The sequence below is a fragment of the Jaculus jaculus genome, chromosome 7 (assembly GCF_020740685.1).
Source record: "Jaculus jaculus isolate mJacJac1 chromosome 7, mJacJac1.mat.Y.cur, whole genome shotgun sequence".
Lineage (NCBI taxonomy): Eukaryota > Metazoa > Chordata > Mammalia > Rodentia > Dipodidae > Jaculus > Jaculus jaculus.
The window spans coordinates 140,790,211-140,804,859 of NC_059108.1; the positions used below are offsets into that span (position 1 = coordinate 140,790,211).

The following is a 14,649-nucleotide window of genomic DNA, read 5'->3' on the forward strand; positions in this document are numbered from 1 at the left end:
CACCTCCAGATAGAAGTTCTGCGATAATCGAATTTTCTCGTGGGTTCGGGTGACTGAGACGAAGATGATATTTTGATGTTTTTCTAAATGCCAGCCGGCAGGGATGGCGCCTCATTCAGTCTTCTGAGGCCCAGGAGTGCTTTGTGGTTGCTCGTGGCTCTGATTTGCTGTGGGCAGTGAGGAGCCTCTTGTCTGAGACTGTCTATTACAGACTTAATTGCAGAGCACTAGTTAACCTTGAGACCCTAGTCTCTACTCTCTCTAATCTACCTGATCTAACAGCACAAGAAAGAAACATGACCTCACCAGTCTTCCTCACCATGGCTCCTTGTGTCTCAGAATGGTTTTTATCCAGACATTTGGGGAGCCTGACAAACATGGGAAGGGGGGCCTCATGCAAGGGAGGAGTGGCGGCTGGCGACACAGAGCTTTTTCCCTTAGGTACTATATTTTGTGGGGAAATGGAATGACTGCTATTCAGAAGAGAATTTACTCAACTCAAATAAATAGCTAGATTTATGGCACATAGCTCCAGGAAAGTGCTCAGTGGCTGTCAAATGCTTGTCTGTGTCCCTGCCCTCTTGGGACCGGGTGCCTGCAGGTGCCACTGGAGCTTAACTTGAGAATATATGACGATGGCAGTGAAGAACATGGTTTGTAAATTACTCTCTGATGCTTTTTGTGGAGAATGAGGCTATAATCAGGGTGGGTGGTGGCAGGAGGCAAGATCGACGGTGAATGTGTCCTCACCAGACATTTTTAAAGATCTCAGAAAGTAGCTTTTCCTTCCAAGGAGACACCAGTATGGATTCATAAAATAGGACTCATCAACTCAGGGCAAATAAGAGACAACCTCCAGATATTTCCAAAACAGATGAGGAGTTTTCATTTTAAAAAGAAGACAGTGATGAGGATAGAGATAAGAGCCCAGAAGAGAAGTGGGAGAGAGGTGGGAAGGAGAGACAAACACTACTAACATTTCCTACTGAAATCAAGGTATTTAAGGCACAGCATGCCATTTTGGTCATGACTGGAACAAACCCCATTGTTCCCATTTTATGGAGGAGAACACAAACAGCAGACAGGTTAAGTGGCCTGAGTCTGCACAGCTGGGAAGTGGTGATGAGGTGTTCATTCATGCTCTGATGAACCCCACGGCGGCCAGAATCCGAGCGAACTTTCACACTGACCTCTCTATTGATCTTGCCAGAGTAAGCAGCAATTGTAGAAACACCAAGCATCTGGCTGCTCTTCCTGTCGCTCCACTCTCTAAGGAGGCCGGGGAATCACTAGCTTCACATGTCCCCCTCCAGGGCACTTTACTGTTGATAAACTGAGTTTTAAATAAATAACTTTCCTTGTCCATTTGGGTCTGCGCAGCTGGGTCTCCTCCTCCCTCCTGGCTGACTGCTCCCTTCCCCCCCACCCATACCTTCCTACATTCCCTCAGCTCTCTCTCTCTTTCTTCCCCTCTCACACACATATTCACACACACACACACGCACACCCCTTCCCACAGCACACCCATATGCAAAATAAAATTAGAAATATGTCCAACTTTCAAGGTATTTAAAGAAAGGAGCTCTTCAATCAATACGGCCCGAACCAAGCCTTCAGGCCTCCTCCCTCCCAAGCCTCGTGAGAGATTGGCAGAGCTTGTGCAGAAGGCCAGACAGCTCGTGACTCAAAGGTCCTCTGGAGGGGGAGAAGGCCACCAGTGCTTCCCTGTGTCTGTCCAGGGGCCACTGGAGCTCACAGGGCTACCAGATTCTCAGGGGCCACCACCTGAGGTGCTATTCTCCTACTCATATGTGAGACCATGAAAAGGTTGCCTGGCTCCCTTTTTATTTTTATATGTATGCTGATAGAAACAGAGAAAACAGTGTCTGATGATTCAAAAATAGAGGCTGAGCCAATCGGCATATGGCCCTCACTTCAAGGGGATTGCTCGTTTTAATCAGCCGGTTAAGAAAGCAATAAGCATTTATTTAATATGTTGGCCTGAACTCAGCTAGGGGAGGCAGGCAGCCAGGGGAGCTATGTTAATCTGGTCAACTGAGGCTAGCAAAGGCACCAATATTCTTGCAATGTTTCATGGTCTAAAACTACACACACACATACACACACACACACACACACACACACCTGTTTGCCACAGACTGGTCTCACTACCCTCCTCTTGGTGCTCCAAGGCACCCACCTGAGAAGGGCAGAATTGGATTAGGAAGGAAGTCGGGACAAGGAGACAGGTGTGTGTGTGAGAGGGGTGTCCAAACAGAAGTTCCAGGTTTCATCTCTGGATAAACCCCTGTTATCCTCCCCTCCCCCAAACTAAATCCGTCCCTGGGTGCCAGGTGACCCTAGGATGTGTAGAGGCTGAGAACAGGCCCCATCACTCACCTGCAGGATGACCTTGGGCATGTGATTTAGACTCTCTGAGTCCCAACCTTCTCGGCCTTAGGATGGGGCTCATCCAGCTCCTGGGATCACGCTGGAGGATTAACGCTGCTATCTCATGCTACAGGCTTAGCATCATCGCGTCTGCTTCTTAGGAAAGACCCAGTGGCTACATTGTCAGTAATGACCTAAGACACAGCCAGTGCTTACCCCGGGCAGGCTCTGTGTGAGGACTGTATGGCTACTGCCGTTGGAGCCTCTATTCTACAGAGGAATGTAGGATCACACAGTGAGTAGTGAACAGTGGCTCTCCACACGCAGGCACACTGGTTCTCTCGCCCCTCGCTCCACGGCCCGCCTGGGATCATGCTGCTCGCTCCACGGCCCGCCTGGGATCATGCTGAGCTTCATGGGTGTAGCCCTGGTGAGCTGAGCTCTGCACCCCCCTAGGTTTGCTTGCTACGAGCAGGCAGCAGGGTGGGTGACAGCCGGCAGGAGAGGAGGAGAGGGCAGGGTGACGGCTGGAGCGTCCACAACAGGGCTCAAATTCCCCATCTTCCACTTGGAGTCAGGCAGGGTGCCCCAACCCGCCTGTGGGGAGCCGAGTAGGGAGGGAGTGTGTGTGTGTGTGTGTGTGTGTGTGTGTGTGCGTGTGTGTGGTGGGGGGCGGGTGGCAAGTCCACCGAGCCGAGCTGGTGGCCAAAGCACCGCCCCCCGGAGCGGAGGGAGGGGTGGCGGAACTGGGGAGGGGGGGGTGCCCGGCTGCCATCCCCGCCGCCTCCTCCTCCGGGTCCCCACTCGCTGGCGCCCAAGTGGGAGGGCGGCAGCTGCCCGCTCCCTCTTGCCTACACCCCCGCTACCTGTGCCGTGCCCCCCCGAAAGGAAGCGTGCGGAGGCTTCGAGCCAGCCCGGGGGAAGGAAGGGGGTGCCGAGCCCACAACTTTGCAGCCTCGGGGAGGGAGGGCGAGAGCCGGCGTCCGGGGCTCCTCTTGCCGGCGATCCCGGAGGCTCGGTGAGTTCATCTCCCCACCCCTCTGCGGCGCTGCGGCGGCTCGGGGGGCGGCTGCCCGGGCGTCCGGGGCGGCAGCGGGCCGGCCAGCCGGGCTCCGCAGGGCTCCACCGTTCGCCCCCACCCCCGAGGGAATGGGGGTGGTGGTGGGAGCGGAAACCGGGCTCCGGTGCTGAACGGACAGCTCCCCTCGGGCGGCTCCGGGGCGCAGGGGGTCCCCGACTGCAGCGGCCCTCCGAGCGCCCAGCGCCGCGGCGCATCTGGAGGCTGCTCCCGCGCCCCCCTGGCGACCGGCGCGGGGAAGACACCCGGACCCAGGGCTTCCCGGGGCGGGCAGCGATGCCCAGGCCTCCGGGGAGGGCGCGTAGGGCTAGGGGCGGCGCCGACCCCTCAGCGACCACCCCCAGGCTTGCCCTGCGCGACCCCCCGCCCCAGCGACGAGAGAGGCCGGCAGGTCCCAAGGTGTGTGTGTGTTTGTGGGCGGGGAGGGCACTGTCACCTGCATTGAGGAATCCAAGGTGACTTAGTCCCTCAGTCCAAGCAGAGCAGCCTGGACCGAGGCCCGTGACATCAGTCCATCCTGGGCGCATCAGCCTTCCCAGAACTTTTCTCGCGCCTGCCTCCTCGGGCGCATTCCTTAGACCCGGGGAAAGTTCTCTCGCGCACGCAGAACCCGTTTCCCAGCGGCTCCCTGAGTTGGGCAGGAACCCTCCGCGATGTAAGGGATACCGTGGGAGCTGCGCTCGGCGGCGTGTGGGGGTATCGATTCCAAGAAAAGCTGCCAAGCACCCACAAGTGTGCCCAGGAGCGGGCTTCCTGGCACCGAAAGGGTTTCAGCCTCATGGGGATTGTTTGGGTTTCTCCCGCCAGGCGGGCGAATGGGCGATTTTAATCTCATAGCCTCAGAGGGAAAAAAACGCTCTTTTCAAAGAAATAGCCAGGGAAGCTCCGCGTTGGGAGAATGGGCTGCACGGGCACCCTGGCACAGGTATTTCCGCTGTAACCCCATCCCACCGGGTACCTGAGCACGTGCAAAATGCATCCATTGTTTAACTGATTTTTTAAAAGATTTTATTTTCATTTTTTTTTATTTATTAGAGACAGAGAAAGGGAGAGAGAAAGAGAGGGAGGGAGAGAGAGCGCGAATGGGCACGTCAGGGCTCTAGGCACTGCAAAGGAACTCCAGATGCATGTGTCACCATGTGCATATGGCTTACGTGGGACCTGGAGAATTGAACCTGGGTCCTTAGGCTTCACAGGCATGTGCTTTAACCGCTAAGCTATCTCTCTAGCTCTAATTAATTTTTTAAATATTTTTATTTATTTATTTGAGAGAGAGAGAAAGAGTCAGAGACAGAATGGGCACACCAGAGTCTCTACTAATGAACTCCAGATGTGTGTGCCACCATGTGTATCTGGCTTATGTGGGTACTGGGGAATCAAACCTGGGTCCTTAGGTTTCTCAGGCAGCATCTTACCTGCTAAGCCATATCTCCAGCCCTTAATTCATTGTTTTAAAAAACTAAAAAGTCCGCCAGGCATGATGGCGCATGCACGCCTTTAATTCTAGCACTTGGGTGGCAGAGGTAGGAGGATTACTCTGAGTTCAAGGCCACCCTGAGACTACATAGTAAATTCCAGGTCAGCCTGGGCTACAGCGAGACCCTACCTCGGAACACACACACACACACACACACACACACACACACACACACGTCAGGTGGTAGGGGCTGTGTGTGTACACAAAGATACATAACTAACACCCAGGCACACACTGATTACATGTCATCACACACAAGGAACACTAGCCCACAGCACTAATATCTTCAGAGAGCCCAGGGTGACCCGTGGGCTCTCTTCCTGGGGAGGTCTGAACCAAAGAAATCCAAATTTGGATTGTATCCACTGTCTTGAGGGCCCAGATTCACCCCTCAGCTCCCGGTCATCACCCCTCCCCTCCGGGCCCACAAAGCCAAGTCCCTCTCTCCTTGCACTTGACCCCATGGCCCCACAGCACTAAGGTCCCTCCACACCCGGGAGAGGGCCTGGCTGCTGTCTCTAGGTCTCTCACCTGCTTGGTCCTGGGTTCCGGAAGTGGGGAAGGATCAGAGTTTGGGAGCATACGTCTGCGCACAACTGTCTGGACCCACTGACCAGGAGTGCTCCCTGGACAAAACAATAAGATGTCCTCTTTCCTTGACCCTCCTAGGAATGTGATCAAGAATGCTGGCCCTGAGACTGCTCAACGTGGTGGCCCCGGCCTACTTCCTGTGCATCTCCCTGGTGACCTTCGTTCTGCAGATCTTCCTGTTCCTGCCCAGTATGCGGGAGGACCCCACGACCACCAGGCTCTTCTCACCAGCTCTGCTCCACGGAGCGCTCTTCCTGTTCCTCTCCGCCAACGCCTTGGGCAATTATATCCTGGTCATCCAGAACTCTCCGGATGACGACCTGGGCACCTGCCAGGAGATCTCATCCTGGAAAGCTCTGTGTCCACCACCCAGCACCCACTTCTGCCGAGTGTGTGCTCGGGTCACGCTGAGGCACGACCATCACTGTTTCTTCACTGGGAACTGCATCGGCAGCAGGAACATGCGCAACTTCGTCCTGTTCTGCCTGTACACCTCGCTGGCCTGCCTCTACTCCATGGTGGCTGGTGTGGCCTACATCTCTGCTGTCCTTTCCATCTCCTTCGCCCATCCCCTGGCCTTCCTCACGCTCCTGCCCACCTCCATCAGCCAGTTCTTCTCCGGTGAGTGGGCCTTGGCTGGCAGATTTCCCCAAACAAGAACCTCACCCCCAAGCCCAACCCTAAGGCTTGCCAAATTTAGCAAATAAAGTCATGGGATGCCCAGCTCAAATTGTCAGATAAATAGCTTGTTAGTACAATTATGCTGCAATGAGAGGTGCTAAGAGAAGGGACTGAAATCTATCTGAAATTCAGGCTCACTGGACATGCCATGCTTCATGCGATACCTGACCTTTCTTACCTACCGTATTGTCTGTTCCCCATAGAATTATGGCATCCAAGCCACAAACCTACTCAGGCCAGGCACATTCCCCATAGAGCACGCTCTGTCCTTCTTCTGCCTGCACCTCAGGCCTGCTCAGTCTCAGGACTTTCTCTCCAGAGGTCTAGCCAACCAACCACAACAAGGCTGAACTTGACCTCAGGCTGCGCTCAACAACAACAAACACTCCATCATACCCCCTCCACTAAGTTTTACACGTCCAGCCTATGGGTAGCTCAGAGCAGTTGGCTTACTGACTCAATGTCCACACTACAGAGAGTGGGCCTGACAACTTCAGGAGCCAGGCATGTGGGTTCTCGCCCTGATGCTCAGTTGGGCATTATCGTGAGAGCTGTACTTTGAACAGTGTTCCTCAAGGGACACTGATATCCTGCCCTGGGAGAATCAGCAGCTCCTGATGGCAATTCTTACTATTTTACCTGGCTTTGACATGTGCCCCCTACTCCATTTCCTTCCCACCCCAGTCTTTGATCAATTTGGAACCTGCAGTTGATAGTGTACATGCAAGTCCAATGCTCAAAAATATATATTGTCAAACACATCGACGTGGCCTTCCAGGGCCAAAGGAAGACAGCTGTTTACACTGAGAGCCAACTCTATCCTGATGTACTTGTGCTGGCCTGGGCTGGACATTAACAGAACTTTGGCTGCTCTCTGGCAGGGCCCCGTGTTAGCTTTGTTGTGGCTAAAGCTAGTTACTTCCTGGGCATCGAACTAACCTGCCATTTGGCAATGGGAACACAAAGGCCCAGTGAAGACCAGCCATAACAGGTGCCTGGAAGGCTGGTGGCTGAGCTGGATACAGAACTGGGAGCTCCTGGGCCTTCTGGATCTTGGTGCTGGCATAGGAGGCTGCTGGGACTGAAATAACTGGGGTGGGGGAGGGTAGGTGGGCGAGCTGGGGGTGGAGTGTGAGCACAGGCAGGTGGAGGGATGAGGAGAGCCAAAGAACCTGATTACACATCCTTCTCCAAGTAGTCTCACCAGCCATAAAAAAAGGGGTGGTTCCAGAGGGAACATCTTGAAGTGGTTTGATTTAAGTCTGGGCGTGAGGCCTGTCCATATGTGCTACGCTTAGGAGATAAGAGAGATCTGATGGGAAACCAGAGCCAGGCAGTGCCCACCGTGGGACCCAGATGCCTGCTCCAGCGTAAGGACGAGTCCTACCACCCTTCCCCACGGTCAGTGGGAAAAGGAGGCCCAGACTTCTCGTCCCCAGCTTCCATCTCATCTTCCTTTGCAGACCCTCCACACCCTCCCTGGTCCTCCTGTCTCCACCCTGCACCCATCTACTCGCCTGTTCACCTTCCTCCTCTGAGACGCTTGCTCCATAATTTCCCGTCCAGGAGAACACCCCCTCACCTGGCCCAGGAGGAAAGGCGGGCAGAGGGAGGCACAAGGCACAGCCGTTTCATAGGAACGGACCTTGAGTCAGATCTGCCACCAGTGCATGGGAAGGCTATGAATAGGGGTTTGGGAGCTAAAAGTGGGAAGAATCTGGTTGCAGACGCCAGGCTAATGCCAAAGAGGGAGAGGCTGGTGGCCGCATCTGGAAGCTGTCCTTCCTTGGGGTTTTGTGGGACCCGTGTAAGTCCTGTCGCCTCTCTGAGCCTCATTCTCATCTAGAGATGACACCACCTGGCTTGTATCACAGCATCTGGATGAATTCCAGTTGGTAGGTGCCACTGGAAGGCCCAGTAGGAGGGAAAGAGGAACTAATATTTGTTGAGCATCTACTCTGAACCCCACTGGGCATGTTCCGTTGCATCTAATCCTCATAACAAATCTGTGAGCCAGGTGTTAGATCATGTGTCAAGACTCCAGGACCAAAGGCTTCACCAGATTAACTTGCTTCAGAGCTGCATCGCTTTGGATCCCGGGTTCGGGCTCTTTCAACCCCACCCCCCTGCCTCTCTGGCCCGGCTTCATGACGAATGGACCTCTTTGGAAGAGAGGCTGCTTTCTATCCCTAGATGTATTACAGAAGGTGGTGACAGTCTGACAAAGGTGTTATAGGTGATTGCTGGGGTGGGCATGAGGAGCCAAGGTCAGAAGGAGATTAGACGATAGAATTTTTTAGGCCCTTTAAGAAAGTTCTGTGCTTTTTCTGAAAGAAGCAGAACCGTTATTAAATAGTGAAGAGGAGCCAAAGCAACCAGCCTAGGTAACTTCAAACACTCTGAGAGAAAGAAAGCAGGTCCCCAGAATAGCCTTTTGTAAGCTGCTGCATGGCGCCAGGAGAAGGCGGCAAGGTCTTCGCCTCACGCCTTGATTTAGTGCCAGGGAAAAGCCTGTGGGAAATCACTTCCATCCGCCCAGGCTTGTTCCTGGGGCTGACTTGCAAGGCAGGTCTGTGCTCAACAGCCCTGGGGTCCTCACATCCCAGCTCAGGGCCATCTCGCCCATCAACATTCCTGGAGCCCAAAAGGCACCATGCCCGCCCCAGGAGCCTCCATCCCGCACGTGGCTGCCCAAGCTAATCCGGGTTGACAAGGAAGAAATGGGTCAGGGGATGGCACGTTCCCCATGTAAGCCTGCCCCTGTGCTGCCCTCGTGCCAGTGGAGGGGCTGCTCTAAATGTCAGCTGGGCTGAGCTTTCTGTCCCCTGGGCAGCCAGACCTGTTTGTCTCCAACTCTATAAAGAAAAGCCTGCCATCAAAGCTTCTAGAACCGAGGGAGAGGAAAGGCGAGGCTAATGAGTAAGCCTGCAGCAGGTCTGCATCCATCCAGCTGCTGAGCCCACCGCTGCTTGGATGGCAAGCACTCATCGCTCGGTTCTCAGGGGTCTGGAAGTTGGAGCCTGGGGCGGGGGGGGATCCTAGGAAGAGGTAGGCTAGAGCTAAGGTGGGGGGCAGAGTGGAAGGAAAGAAAACGGTCGAACTTTGCAAGGGTAGAAAAGCTTGTAAAATGGTATCCCTACAGCAGGCAATCAAACCTCATCAGAGAACGTGATGGTGGTGTTGCCCTATCGGGAGCAGAGGCTGACGTGGGCCTCTGATTTCTGTCCGGAGCCTATTGCCCTCGCTGTGGAGCAGGTCAAAGTTCATGCCTGTATTGTAGCTGCAGCCCAGCCAGGAACCCAAGCTGCAGAAAAGAGAGGAAAGCTTGACAGTCTTAGAACTTAGACTTGAACCCTTTGGGGATTACAGTTTCCTTCTCTGTAACATGACCTTCAGCACTGCTGACCACTCCAAACATCATGTCCTGAAGTCCTGCAACCCTGTGTAACATTATTATTAGCCGTATCTTTATTTATTTATTTATTTTTGCATATGAGCAAATTGCAACTCAGAGACGTTAAGAAACCTGTGTAAGTCCGCACAGCTGGAAAAATCAAGTCTAGCTTAGGCCAACACCCTTCCCCCAAGACTCTGAGGGAGCATGTGGGAACTCTTACTAAACGGTTATTTAAAAGTGGCCACGGGAAGTACTTGGTTTAGAGAGGTGTAGAGGAGGCGCTGCTCCACGGTAGGAAGCTGAACCAATGACCTTGGTGGTGGTTGGGGGCGGGGGGGGCATCTCTTCCAGCCTCAGCACACTTCACTGACAATACAGCTCTGGCTGAGTGTTCCAGTCCCTCCGCCACAGCCTCAATGTCCTCTTGTTAACACTCATGACTGAATTCTCTAAGGACGGCACTCGGTGCTGCCCACGAGGCGCAGCCCGTGACACTTGTCCTCATGACGAGGTCCCGTTCTCCATCATACTGTCAATTTCCCCACTTCTCCCAGACAGCGCTCCCAGACTCACAGGGGGATGGAGGGACAGTCTAGACAGCACCCCTCTCCCAGGTGCTGGCTCCCTCCTTAGGGTCCTCAGCTCAACCCTCTCTCCTTCTGAGAAAGCCTCCCTTCTCCCTGCTTCCAGGCCAGAAGGAGGATGGTGGTTTTGGGGGGAGAAGGGGGGCCATTTCTGCCTCTAGGAAAATGCAGTCTAGGCTGAGCTCAGCCAGCCTTTCCTGTCTCCCCACATTCGCAGTCCTCCTCAGGAGCCATCATCACCAAGGAAAAGTTAGGGCAACTAGTTCATCCTTCTGCTCACTGGCTGCCGTGCTGAAATTGCTACAAAATGCAGCTTTTCTCTCCTGAGCCTCCCTCCCTCTCTGCCCGCAGGAGGGTGTCTGCCTGCCGCATCCGACATGGCCTGGGTGTAAAGCGGTTCTGGTGTCTTCCCTCCCCTCCCGGCCCCATCCCCCGCCCCCCGCAGGAGCTGTCCTCGGTTCTGAAATGTTCGTCATCCTCATGCTCTACCTCTGGTTTGCTGTGGGCCTGGCCTGCGCCGGCTTCTGCTGCCACCAGCTGCTGCTGATCCTCCGGGGACAGACGCGCCACCAGGTTCGAAAGGGGGTGGCGGTGAGGGCCCGGCCCTGGCGCAAGAACTTACAAGAGGTCTTCGGAAAGAGGTGGCTGCTGGGTCTGCTGGTCCCCATGTTCAACGTCGGAAGTGAGAGCTCGAAGCAGCAGGACAATTAGCAGGCAGGCACTCCTGTCATATCTCTCTCTCTCTCTCTCTCTCTCTCTCTCGTGTGTGTTTATGTGTGTGTGTATGTGTGTGTGTGTGTGTGTAGGTTCCTCCAGCACGTAAGACCACAGCACCCTTGTCTACCCCCATGATCCACTACAAGGCTGAACCTTGCACCCAACCCCGGTCTTCAACTCACAGAGCACACATTAGCAGGTGCACACTGACAGGAAGGGAGGCAACATGGCCACCCAGGCATTGCCACACCAGCCAGGTGGCTGCTAACTGTTAGTGGCTTCTGCTTCCTTTTCTCCTGGGGAGCCCTTCTTTCGCTCTCTCCCATGTCTCGTGCCATCACGGCTTCTGCCAGAGCTCTTCCCTTCATGTGGGTGGTAGCGGTGCATTCCTGCTACTCGTAAGAGAGTCCCCAGACCTGGAGGCTGGCAAGTGCGTAGAATTACCATGCATCAGCAAGTCAGCTTTGCCAACTGTGAGTGAAGATGGGAAGGGGTGGGGAGGCGTCTTTATCCTCTTCATAGGTGGGGGTGGGCAGCGAGGAAGGGAGCACACACCCCCTCCAGCCTCAAGGCCATTTCTCTGGAGGCAGCAGCTAATGCTCTGGTGTTTTCAAATGCTACTTCCTGCCTGCCCTGCTCATGCTGGCCGGGCCAAGACCTGGCTGGGGGCTTCCCTTCCCCCTCCAGCCTCTCCCTGCCATATCCAGGCTTCAGGGAAGGCGGCGAGAAAAAGCAGAGTTGCTAATAAGCAATGAGAGCAGCATGGTTTCTATATAACCTTGTATAGTGATATCGAAAGGGATGTGAGTGTGTGCGTGGACATGTGTGTGCTTGTGAAGGGGGGAGGTGAAAGTGAGGAATGTTGTGGTGAACACAGAGAAAGGGGGGAAAGTGGGAGGTGCAAGTAGACTCCCTTATGCTCTGCATAAGACATTGTTGCAGCTGAAGCTGCTCAGTGCTTGAATACTACGCAGAAAGGCAGTGAGCATTCCACCCATGGAGTGACTTAAAATGCTTTGGGTATTTTAGGAAGATCTAGGCAGTTATCTACCTGGCACGCTATGCAAGTGATTTCTGCCCAGGTTCTTCTAGAGGAGTTTAGATCCTGTCCCCACTGTGAGATTCTCAAGTCCCCTTGGCCATTGCTGGGCCCCGGGGACAAATCTACAGAGACACCTGGGAGTTACGTGCTTTCATAGACAGCAGCATAGGTGTGTGGGAGGGGACTGAAAATCATAATGGGCACTTTGGGGACTGACCCAGCCTAGCTACTCAGGAGACTACCTGGGTGTTAGCAGTGGCTGAGGAGACCCGCGTTGGGGCACATGGAAGTGGATCCGTGTTAGGGCCAAGTAGGAGCAGGCTTGAGGGGCGGAAAGCTTGAAAAGCACTCTCAGCTCTAGGGGGCCTCGGGAGTGCGAAGGCTGGGGTGGGAATGACCAGAACATGAGGGTGCAACTGCCAGCCCATCCCCACTCTTCGGAATGGCTTTGGACGGGGGCATTGCTAGGTGTTCTGGGACCCAGAGAACCAGGGTATAAAATATGCAGGGCAGATGAAGGAGTGGGACAAGGCCAGTGCCCTCTCCTGACTGAGTCCCAAGGCCAATCTGACACCCATACGGGCAGCACAGCCGAAACCCGTGCCCTGTTGTGTTCAGTGGGTAGCCACAGTGATCCCAGCCATTGCTGCTCAACACCTGGAAGCTGCTAGCAGAGCTGGGGAGGACTGTGCCCAGGGCCTGCTTTGACGCCCCTAGGGGGCCGATGTAGCAATGGGGTCCCTGATCACACTTCACCCTGCAGTCGGTATTCATTCTTTCAGTCATCCACTTGTTCATCCGACATAGATTTATCAAGCAACAACCATGGGCCAAGTCGCGGACACTGGCAACACGGTGTAAAAAGGATGACAATATCCCTGTCATCAGGGTCACTTTGCCACTGCCTCCTGTGTACTGACTTGAACACTTAAATAGTCACTGTGACATTTTGGCGGGCAGGCCACTTGGCAAGGGAGGATGTAGCAAGGAGGGCTGAAGAGAAGTCCAGGATTCTTCAACTGAGGATCTGCTGGGGGGTGCCCTCACTCCCAATTCTGGCCACACATATGCAGTAGGAAGGAACTGAAGAGACTTCAGTCACTAACCCTCAAGTTCAAGCTTGGAAGGCAGCCTTGGCCAGGCCCAGGACTATGGGGCCTGACATCCCAGGAAGGGATAAAAGTCAGACTCGCTGTGGGAAAGCTTCTTAAACGCTTACTTTTCAGTGAGGGGGGCAGTGGGGAGGTTGGGAAGTGTGGGACTTGAGTATCATTTGTGCCCAGGGCCCTCTATTGTCAATGGCAAACATCAATAAAATGTGTGGTTTTAGATTGGATTCAATATATCTGTGTGGCTGATAGCGGGACTGTAGAGCTGACATGCACTGATCTTACACTGGCTGACCAAAGATGAACAATGATTAAGAATACTTCTGGCTAGGCATGGTGGCGCACACCTTTAATTCCAGCACTCGGGAGGCAGAGGTAGGAGGATCACCATGAGTTCGAGGCCACCCTGAGACTACATAGTGAATTCCACATCAGCCTAACTTGAGTGAGACCCTACCTTGGAAAACAAATAATAATAATTATTATTATAATTATAATAATACTTCAGAGGGCTGGAGATATGTCTTAGTGGTTAAGGTGCTTGTCTGCAAAGCCAAAGGACCCAGGTTTGATTCCCCAGGACCCACATAAAGCCGATGCACAAGCAGGCACAAGCAGCTGAAGTCTGTTTGCAGTACCTGCAGACCCTGGTGCACCCATTCTCTCTTTCTCTCTCTCTCTCCCTGCCTATGTCTCTCTCTTTCTCTCTCTCTCTCACACAAATAGATAAATAAAAATAAACACTTTTAAAAAAGAATACTCTGGTACAATTGGTATGTAACCACGGTCCAGATTCCCTTAGCAGCCCACCCCCACTGCTCCTGCTCCTCCGTGGGGACCCCTGACTCACAGGACAATCTAACACTAACCGGGTCTTGCTCCAGCCTTCCACCTGTATCCATTATGACTGGTCAGGACCATGCTGTGGAGTGGCAGATATTTGGCATCCCTCATGGATAGCAGATCTATGATCTTAAGTATCTGTAGACCACAGAGATCAAAGATGAAGTGTCTTGGACTGGAGAGATGGCTTAGCAGTTAAGACACTGCCTGCAAAGTTAAAGGACCCAGGTTTGATCCCCCAGGACCCACATAAGCTAGATGTGCAAGGTAGCACATGCATCTGGAGTTCATTTGCAGCAGCTGGAGGCCCTGGCATGCTCATTGTCCTCTCTCTCTCTCTCTTTCTCTCTCTCTGTCTCTTGAAAATTTTAAAATTTTTAAAGTTTTTTTTTTTAAAAAAAAAAAAGAGAGAGAGAGAGAGAGAGAGAGCCGGGCATGGTGGCACACACCTTTAATCCCAGCACTCGGGAGGCAGAGGTAGGAGGATCGCCGTGACTTCAAGGCCACCCTGAGACTACATAGTGAATTCCAGGTCAGCCTGGGCTAGAGTGAGACCCTACCTCAAAACACCAATGGAAAAAAAAAAAGAAAGTGATTGAGATGGGGAGGTAATATGGTGGAGAATGGAATTTCAAAGGGGAAAGTGCGGGGGGGGGGGGTTGGAAGGAAGGTATTACCATGGGATATTTTTTATAATCATGGAAAATGTTAATAAAAATTGTGAAATGAAAAAAAAAAG

At 53.5% G+C, this 14,649-nt stretch overlaps 1 protein-coding gene across 2 annotated transcripts; it reads left to right on the plus strand.

Annotated features, from left to right (window-relative positions):
- Positions 1 to 2,796: 2,796 nt before the first annotated feature.
- Positions 2,797 to 13,294, plus strand: Zdhhc22 (zinc finger DHHC-type palmitoyltransferase 22). 2 transcript variants are annotated; one of them, XM_045154981.1, is made up of 3 exons: positions 2,797 to 2,821; positions 5,616 to 6,158; positions 10,645 to 13,294. In XM_045154981.1, exons 2-3 carry the CDS (start codon positions 5,630 to 5,632, stop codon positions 10,908 to 10,910), a joined length of 795 nt encoding a protein of 264 aa, XP_045010916.1. In that variant the 5' UTR covers positions 2,797 to 2,821; positions 5,616 to 5,629; the 3' UTR covers positions 10,911 to 13,294. The 2 variants fall into 2 exon arrangements, with proteins under 2 accessions (XP_045010916.1, XP_004649443.1); XM_004649386.2 differs by lacking the exon at positions 2,797 to 2,821 and adding an exon at positions 3,174 to 3,409.
- Positions 13,295 to 14,649: the final 1,355 nt, after the last annotated feature.

Bases quoted from the DNA above. Each gene is read 5' to 3' on its own strand.
- Zdhhc22 (XM_045154981.1), top strand. From the start codon at position 5,630: ATGCTGGCCCTGAGACTGCTCAACGTGGTGGCCCCGGCCTACTTCCTG. The intron at 6,159-10,644 runs GTGAGTGGGCCT...CGCCCCCCGCAG, and splicing joins CATCAGCCAGTTCTTCTCCG to GAGCTGTCCTCGGTTCTGAA.